The following is a 9,615-nucleotide window of genomic DNA, read 5'->3' on the forward strand; positions in this document are numbered from 1 at the left end:
CATATTAAATGGCTGCTCATGCTATAGACCTTGAGGATGCTTACAACCGAGTTGATTACGGCAAGCTCATGGATCTCCTGATGGAAGGTGATGTTGACCCCTGATTGGTACACTGGATCTCCGAGGCTCTGTTTGAGAGGAAGGTGGCGCTGAGAAGTGGGTGATGGATGTCAGACCCAGTAGTGATTGCCTCAGGACTGCGGATCAGCCTTATCACCGGTTCTGTTCAACATATTATATACATCCAAAAAATTGCCAGGATCGGTGTAAGTGGAGCAGGAAGAATCCACATGCACGCCAAATTAAAAGTGGGAGAGTCAGCGATCTGTGAATGTGGACACGACCAAGAGGATGCCAAATGCCAACCATATCCTTCAGCACTGCCCGCGCTTCGCCACCCTTCGTACACAGACGTGGCAAAATGTGGCTCCCCTTGAGAGAAAGCTCTTATAGCAGTCTCTCAATCGAACTGCACAGTTTGTGCGCGACATTGGACTGACTGTCTAGCTGCTGTCATCGAGAACGAGGAAGAAGAAAAAGAAGAAGAAAGGAAGAATCCTAACCTTTGCAGATGATGTGATGGTCTACAGACAAGGTCGTGATAGGTTAGCGGATTCTTTCAGTCATAGACTACTGCGGTCTGGGCATCTTCTCCCTTTCCAAGACTCAGATAGACAGGTTGGAGAGAGTACAGAATGAAACTATGAGGGCCGTTCTGGGTTGCACAAAGGACACCCATGTTGTCTGTATGAGACACATCCTTGACCTGGCCAGCATCAGAGTGAGGCATAATGTGGCACAGGCAAAGCTGTACTTGAATGTTTTGAGAGACCCGAGGCACCCTTTGCGTGACAACCCAAGTAGCATCAAAGGAAACAGTATCAAACGGGGCAGCTCATGGATGGCAGAAGCCGAAAAGTTTCTGGCATCGATGAAATATGCTGTGAAAAGGAATGGTTTGAACCGAGCTTCGATTACAGAATCCTGGCCAACGTTCACATCACTAAGGGTCGTGAAAGACAGGAATGCGCTGCTGTTATTAACGACAATGACATACGACAGTTAATTGAAGAGCATTCCAAGCAAGATGACCCAGTGATCTATACGGATGGATCAGTCAGGAGGAGTGAGAGAAGTGGATGGGGTTTTGTGATGTACAGTGGGAACAAAAAGGTTCATAGCATGTCAGAGGCCATAGAAAGGACAACTTCAAGCCTGAAAATAGAGATTGAAGCCGTAACAAGAGCGCTTGGATGGCTACAAAATACAAGACCAAGAACTACCCATTTCATCATTGTCACAGACCCCCAGAGCATCCTGCGAAGGGTTGAGAAAGGGCTGCTTCGGAGTGAATGAATGAACCCCATACAACACTCATCACTTAGAGCCATCAGGTGGATCTTCTGTCCTGGGCACTCTGGAGTGAAAGGCAATGAGGAGGCTGATAGGCTGGCAGGCAGAGCCGTGGTGGATGGTGAGGTGAAATTTGACAAAGGAGAAGTGCTGAAGACCCTGGAGGAAAAGTTGCGGGATGAAGAAGACAGGGAGACAGCAGAACACCACGCAATCATCAGGAAGCGGGAAATGGGGATAGAGAGGGGAGAGGGAAGAACGGAACGATTTTCTGGAAAGGAAAGACGTCGCCATAATCAGACAGCACCGGAACAGTCAGTATGGATACCTTTGCGGGCTATGGTGCTGGGGGAAAACTGACCACTTATGGACTTGTCCGGTGTGCAATGACGTTGTTACCCAGGACAGGTAATACAGGTAATTATATTCAAAATATAAAGTCAAGTGGAAAATACGGCGCTCTAGATACAGAAACAATGGAAAAGGTAGAAAGGCAAAAGAAAGAGGATACATGATCGGTTCATTTAGCAAGAAAAGGAAAATAGAGAAACATCAAAATGAATTCATCATCATCATCATCATCATCATCATCATCATCATCATCATCATCATCATCATCATCATCATCATCATCATCATTTCCCCCCTTTTTGTCCACATCAGGAACCCCTTAGCAGTTCTGTTATTCGTCCGCTTAGCTATGCTGGTATGGTATACACGAAACCTACTAGATCTACATGTACGAATGAGTTTTCTCCTTTATAATTATAAGAATGAAGACAGAAGTAGCATAGGAAAAAGAAAACCATTCAAGGGGAACTTCCAGCTCATAAAATGTTATGCTTCTCCTATGACAAAACAAAACTGAATATCAAATATATCAAGGCAGTTGAGAGATTTACAATATTTTTTAAAATATGCAAAGGCTTTTAATTAATTTTTTATAATCAATAGCAATTGATAGCCCAAGGTTCAGTTTTTGACATAGATCTAGTTCATTAAAAAACATTGGTATTAAAACTGTTAAAGTTCGCACGCCTTCTTTTTTATGGAATAAAATCGTCCAAGGGACACCACTGCAAATGTAAAAATTATTAGATCTAGTCAACAAACCCTCAGGGGTTGCAACGTGATTACAGAGTTGATTCTTCAGTCTTCAGTTTCACCTCATTGCGTGTCTACACACTACTACGCGACACTGGTCAGTTCCTTATTTTGTCTATTCACTCACTTTGTCTCATGCTAGGTTAATTTTGATTTGAAACTAGAGTCTAGATCTAGTAAGGACATAAATCAGCCAGTACTGTCAGTCACTGCCACATTTTCATTGAAAGGAGGAGATCCCCTCGAACAACTCGGCCAACTGACAGCATTTTTAGCAGAAAGTGCTTTGTAATTGTGAGTTTGTCTATTATTATCATAATTATCATGCCCTTAGTGTAAGTCACCTAATTAATCGTGTACTCTTATGAAAAGTACAGAGGAAATAAGGGTAAGATTGAAGAATACCGGACCAGCGGACTGACTTTGCCGAAAGTGGCTATTCTCACCCGCCCGGAAGTTCTCGCAAGATCTACTCCTCCCCTCTTCTCTCTCTCTCTGTCTCTTTCTGAATACTGTCTATCGGTGTGGACGATCAAATTGACCAAAACAAAGTTAAAAAATGATGTTAAAACACAAAAGTAAATTAATTTGGTTGTCTACAAAGATGCTACGGCTATTTAACTTTTCGAATCGAGCCGAACTACGCGGGTCGCCATTTTGTTTTGTTCTCTCTCTCACTCTCTCTCTCTCCCCTGCCCACAGACAAAATTGTACGCTTTTAGTAGGCTACAAGTACAGTTGTAATGGAACGTTTGTTCACAGCACAGAATTCTACAATTTTTCTCTTATCACAGTGTAGAATTCTGTGGTTTAGGGTGAACGCAAAATTTGTTGACACGCGCACCGGGTGAGAATAGCCACAAGACCCGCCTGCACTATTCTCACCCCGGGTGAGAATAGAGGTGGCCGACTTTGCCAATGTCTCAACCTGAGGAATTCATGATTTTCCCAAGTTTTTATATATCTCTCAATGGAGAATCTCGGGTATCTCAGACCGGTAGATCTATTTATTAAAATTTTGCGTTAAAATTTTGTCAGGGGGGGAGACCCCCCTGAACGCCCCACCCCCTCCTCCTCCACCCCAACCACCCACCCCACATTCTCGCGCGATAATACGAGTGGTCCGGTATTCTTAAATCTTCCCGAAATAAGACACAATTTTCAATTTCTAACTCTTTCAAATCACTCTTTCTCAGTCAGTGTTTAATTAGCATCGAAGTGGCTAGCCTCTTCCAATTAGCATTAGGGCTAGGGGCCACCTATCTGGCACTGGTTAGTTTTGCCCTCCCACCGCCTTGTTGGTTTGTTTACATCAGCAACCTGATGGCCTCTTGGTATGACAGGTTAGATCTAGAGTTTTGATTTTATAGATCTACATTTTTCAGCTTAATTAAAATCTTCATTCTTCGTTCCGATTGGCAAACTACAATAAGTTTTAGCGCCCGCTTTCAGGGCGGCAATCAGTTGCTGTTTGATTCTTGCTGTTAAAAGAAACGGAGTGTCTACGTATGTCTCACTATTCTTACCCCCTCGTTTTACCGGAAATGACCCTAGAGTGATCAGGGCTGACGTTAGCAGGCATGACCCGTGGGGGGGGGGGTCAGGGCTGATGCTCCACAACATCATGTTTGCTACTGTTCGTGTCCGAATAGTCACAGTCAGGGTTGTCAGTTTGGAGCCAAATCCCAGAAATTTGGCTCTTTTGGATCGTGTCTAGCCTGGAAAATTTCATTTGGCTCTCTGGCTCTTTTTTGGCTCCAAACTCTAAATGCTCAAGAAGAAGGGGAAAGAAGAGGCAAGAAAAAAAAGAAAAGAAAAAAAAATGAAAATAAAGAAGCTGGGATTGTTTAATAATTATTGAACTAGATCTAGATCTTGTTTTAACACGATTTAACGCCCTGGCCCATTTGGTCTGAATAATTTTCAACCCTTCTACCGTCGTGCAAGAGCATTTATCAGGGTGGCCAGGGAAGTCGGAAATTGGTAGGAAATTTTTGTTTAGGTCGGATAGGTTGGATTTTTGTCGGAAAACTTTTGTTCCCGACGGAAATGGTCAGATCAACGTCGACAATAATTTTAAGGAAATTTGAGGAAATTCTAAGAAGACCCGGGAAAATGCATAAAATTTCTAGAATATTTGAAAACCAAATCCAATAACGACATCTATAAGTTCATTCGCCTTTTCCTGGTCTGAGAGTTGGTTTGACGCGAACAGGCGGCTATGGCAGCAAGCGGAAGTGTATCAGTGATACCGATGCTCGATCGGGAAAATCTAGATATATTTTCGCTTTCACTACCACCCTGAAATTTGCTGGTATTGGTCTGATAACACAACATTGTAACCTGCAGTTTGTGCATTACAAAGGCTGTGTCTCCATGAAAGTAAATCAATATTTGTCACTTGTGTAAAAAGAAAAGAAAGTTATACAAGCGTCTTGTCGGGCTCGCCGTCATGACTGGTCAGTGAACCTGCGCGTTTATATGTCACACACATGATAAGGCGTCGAGTGAGTACCGTGAATGTTGGGGGTCACCAAAGTTCATACTAAGTCTGAGCGCTGCGTAGTATAGGACTGTGGAATGGCGGCGTTATTGATTTTTTTGAAAAAGTAACACTCGGGGGGGGGGGGGGGGGGGGGGGGGGGGGGGTTAAAGGCAACACCGGAGGATAAATACTGAACTTGGTAGCAAATTTTAGCATAATTAGCATTTAGAATTTTGATTACAACGAGAGCTTTCTGCATAGCACGTGTTGGGTCAGGCCTTGTGTGGAATCGTGTCTAGCCTTTTGATGTTTTGGTTTTTGCTTGGACTGCAGTTAGGAGGGGGTTAAGTGTTCATTGTCCAACATTGTGACCTGCTGTCTGTCTTGGCAGAGTCTGTGTTTTATGGTTTTTTTTGTTTTGAAAGGTTGGTAGCTGTGCCATATCATGTCATCCCCTTGAAAATTAAAATCATTTTTTAGATCTGTTCTAAAGCCTACATTACCTTTTCCCTTTCTTTCAAAAACTTGGTAAATTTTTGCTTTTAGACCCACATCTTTTGTTGTGGCTTATTGAGTACGGAGTGTCTACGTACACGGTAACCGGGCACCTAGCCTCAGTGTCTATGTACATGGTAACCGGCAACTGGGCCCATAGTCTCAGTGTCACGTACACGGTAACCGGGCAGTTCAGAACTCCAAGTTCAGTTTTTGTCATCCGGTGTTTCCTTCATCCCCACCCCTCCCCTGACTGTACCTTAAAAAAAAAATCAAATAATCCCCCCATTCCGGAGCCCTATACTTCTCACGCACAGACTTTGAATGAACTTTGATGACCCCCAACCGGTACTCACAATCACAATGTGATGCACACGCACAGGTTCACTGATCGGTCACGATGGCGAGCCCGACAAGACGCTAGTATGACTTTCTTTTTTTCCAGCAAGTGACAGCACAGGACAAAATACTGATTTATTTTCATTCCGGTTTACCGTGTACGTAGATACTGAGACTAGGTGAGACTAGGTGCCCGGTTACCGTGTACGTAGAAATTAAAGACTAGGTGCCCGGTTACCGTGTACGTTGACACTCCGTATTGAGTACTCTTACTTCAGAATAGAACTGTAAAAGATTCTGTGGAGAAATGTGGACTGAAACAGGTATAAATAATGTATGTAAGCAAAATATGCAGCGTCGTAGGATGATTCATCTGTCTCTGAGAAACATATTGTTTGTTGTTCAGATGTATTTATGATTGAAGAAGGACGTTTTACTTTGTAGTGTTAGTGAGACATATTATTGTTTAGATAAATGAAGTGGCTAGCCGTACTGGCTAACCTGACAATCTAGCCGTACTGGCTAACCTGACAATCTAGCCGTACTGGCTAACCTGACAATCTAGCCGTACTGGCTAACCTGACAATCTAGCCGTACTGGCTAACCTGACAATCTAGCCGTACTGGCTAACCTGACAATCTAGCCGTACTGGCTAACCTGACAGTCTAGCCGTACTGGCTAACCTGACAGTCTAGCCGTACTGGCTAACCTGACAGTCTAGCCGTACTGGCTAACCTGACAATCTAGCCGTACTGGCTAACCTGACAATCTAGCCGTACTGGCTAACCTGACAATCTAGCCGTACTGGCTAACCTGACAGTCTAGCCGTACTGGCTAACCTGACAGTCTAGCCGTACTTAGATCTAGGTTTGGCCCAAAAGACTGAGACCTGTTTAGTACACAGGTCTCATTAGATCTAGTAATTATTCAGGTTTAAAATACACATGCATGTCAGTAAGGCCCCTTTTGATTTCTTCTGAAATACAAATACTTTAGGTATTACAAATTAAAATGTTATTTATAATTCAGCCATCATTATTAAGCACGGCTGGCCTGCCAGTCTAGCTGTACTTAAGCCAAGCAGTCTAGCTGTACTTAAGCCAAGCAGTCTAGCTGTACTTAAGCCAAGCAGTCTAGCCGTACTTGTTTTAGGCCCTATTAGAAACTTGTTGAGTACACATTTCTCGTTAGTTATTATTCAGGTTTAAAATACACGCACTGTCAGTAAGGTACTTTTTGGTTTCGTCTCAAGTACAAATACTTTAGGTATTGCAAACTAAAATTTTATTTAGAATTCAGTAAGCCTATTTCTTTCTGCTTGTTAGTCTAGCCATCATATAAGTACGGCTAGCCCAGGCGTCATTAAGTACGGCTAGCCTGCCAGTCCAGCGGTACTTAAGTACAACCAGCCTAGCAGTCTTAGCCGGGCCTCTTCCTTAGATAAAATTATGATTGAAGAAGAAGAATTTTCTTGTTTTTGTGTTCTGAAGTTGTTCTTTTCCTTCCTCCCAGTTGGAGTTCACTGCGACAAGTGGAAGCTACTCTCATATCATAGATTTGACGAGAGCTTTGGTCAGTATGAGCGAGGGGGAAGAGCGAGTGTCCAGTAGCGACACTCTGGACAAGCCTTTGTTCCGCGACATTACGGGAGAGGACTACGACCCGGAGATCACAGAGCTGGAGAGTCTTTGCATCAATTGTGAGGAACAGGTAAGACGAGACGGAGTCACCTGTCTCTAGAGTTTGGACTAACGGTCGGATGGGTCCATTACTTGCGGACGCTGTTTTTAGGGTTCACACTACAATTTTATTTACTCAGCGGGCAGGCAGGCAAGCGGACGAACAAGCAGACAGACAAGATACTCGACGCGAAGTTAGGCCTATCATCTATCGTTTGTTAGGCCTGGTGTTTCAAGGCTCTAGCAGTGCCACAGGGAATGAGAGAGGCTGGTGATGCAGTATGAGCGTATGTGTAACCTTTGACCTCATTTGTGGGTCACACTGTGGGGAGGGGTGGATGGTGGTGTGTGTGGTGTCTGTATTTGGGGGAGGGGGGGTAGTAGGAGTAGTGGTGTGCAAATAATGCAATTCAAGGAGACCCTCACCCGTCCACCCGCTTGCTAAACGAACTGTTTGCCATCTGCCGACCAGAGGTGCAGCGAATGAATCTTCACAAATGGAGGGTGTGTTACCTGTCCATCCGTCTGCCCACCTGCTCAAATGCATGGAGTCGTTTCGTCCGCCAGCTTGCTAAACGAACAGGGGGCATAGCGAACGAATATTCACAAGCGGACTGCTTGTTACCCATCTGCTTGTTTGCGAGTGGTACCAGCGAACCATTGGTTACTCGCGGACGCTGATTTAGCTAGCCGACCTAACTTTACCCGTCACCATGGCCTTGGTCGTCTGTCGATGCCTCACTCTTTACCACTACAGGCCTCCATCTTCTATAGTAGGAGGGCCATTTTTGAGAACATCTAACATTTTGAAAACCTTTTTCTTCCAACTAGGCATGTCCATCCACTGCAGGATGTAAGCCCCCCCCCCTCTACTAAAACCTCCACTCTGTTCTGTCGTTTGTTCTCCATATCCAGATTGTACCAGTTTGCTCGCGGGCGTCATCTTGCTACCTTCTTTCTGGTCTTCCTCTCGATTCTGAAAACCTAGGATATTGCAATAACTTTTTCTTTACAAAAAAAATGGACGTTTGGACAATTTGTTTCTTTCTGTGTTATTCATATTGTCAAACCAATGTGCCAAGATCTGGACAATAAAGATGTATCTTATCATATCTTATCTTATTTATTCAAACCTAAAAACTGATATTTCCACAGGGTATCACCCGGCTCTTCTTGACCAGGATCCCCTTTTTCAGAGAAGTGATTGTTGCGTCTTTTTCCTGCGATCATTGTGGCTACAGAAATGCCGAGCTTCAGCCTGGTGGAAGGATCCAGGATCGCGGTGTGTCGTTCAAACTGAATATCCAGACTGTTGAGGTGAGTTGTTAGCTCTGTTGTTAGATCGGTTGTTGTCTTTGCTTGGCTGACCGACATTATTCGAATCCCCAGCACAGCCATTAAACCTGACTGGTTCTGGGAGCTTTCAAGGTTTTTTTTAACCGCCTATCTTGGTATCAGTAGAAGTGTACACTCGGTTTGTAATTGTTATTGATCCATTTGTGAGGCATCATGATGAAATGAGGTGTTTGTCAAAATGATGAAAAAAAAAAAAAAATCTGCATTTTTCTGGTTGCTGGGGATATTTTTTCGATTTAAAAAAATGTGCTCAACTCCTTTTATGTCCATTTAAAAACACATTTCTGTGTGGATAGTACCGAAAAATGCCCATTAAAGGCACGAAAAATGTAAATTTCCAGTTTCCAAGGACACTCAAGCTTTGGAAGTCATCAAACTTTGGCAGCCATTTTCTCGCTAATTTTACCTGTCATAACAGGTGACCCTCACCTCCTTCAATGGCAAATATCTCTATTTCTATTCAAGATGGGTATTTTTTTGCGCCAAATGCAAGACAAATGAACAAAACTTAAGATGATATTAATGTCTGTTTTCTATGTGCCCAAATATTGACGAGTGCCTGATTCCAACATGTTGTGACACACATATATGTGAGGCAGCATGGTGGAATCAGGCTCTCGTCAAAAGAATGAAATCGAAGAAAACAGCAGTTTTCTCCCTGCTTAGCAATTTTTATCAAATTTTTGTTTTATGGCTCAACACCTTTTATGTCCATTTACAAACGCATTCCTTTGAGGACTTCACCGAAAACGTTGATTAAAGGCACAAAAATATAAATTTACAGTTTCCATGGACTCTCCAGCT

General features: G+C 43.4%; 1 protein-coding gene across 2 annotated transcripts in view; it reads left to right on the top strand.

Annotated features, from left to right (window-relative positions):
- The first annotated feature begins 2,425 nt into the window (after positions 1-2,425).
- The window catches only part of LOC101847847 (zinc finger protein ZPR1), a 29,245-nt gene continuing 22,055 nt past the window's right edge, over positions 2,426-9,615 (top strand). Inside the window, exons 1-3 of one of the 2 annotated variants that reach the window (XM_005110591.2) lie at positions 2,426-2,554; positions 7,289-7,486; positions 8,611-8,772. In XM_005110591.2, coding sequence (XP_005110648.1) covers positions 7,355-7,486; positions 8,611-8,772 — 294 coding nt within the window. In that variant the 5' untranslated portion in view covers positions 2,426-2,554; positions 7,289-7,354. Of the gene's footprint in view, positions 2,752-7,288; positions 7,487-8,610; positions 8,773-9,615 lie in introns of both variants that reach the window. The other variant, XM_035972934.1, reaches the window with a different exon arrangement.

Source organism: Aplysia californica, unplaced genomic scaffold, assembly GCF_000002075.1.
Source record: "Aplysia californica isolate F4 #8 unplaced genomic scaffold, AplCal3.0 scaffold00913, whole genome shotgun sequence".
NCBI lineage: Eukaryota > Metazoa > Mollusca > Gastropoda > Aplysiida > Aplysiidae > Aplysia > Aplysia californica.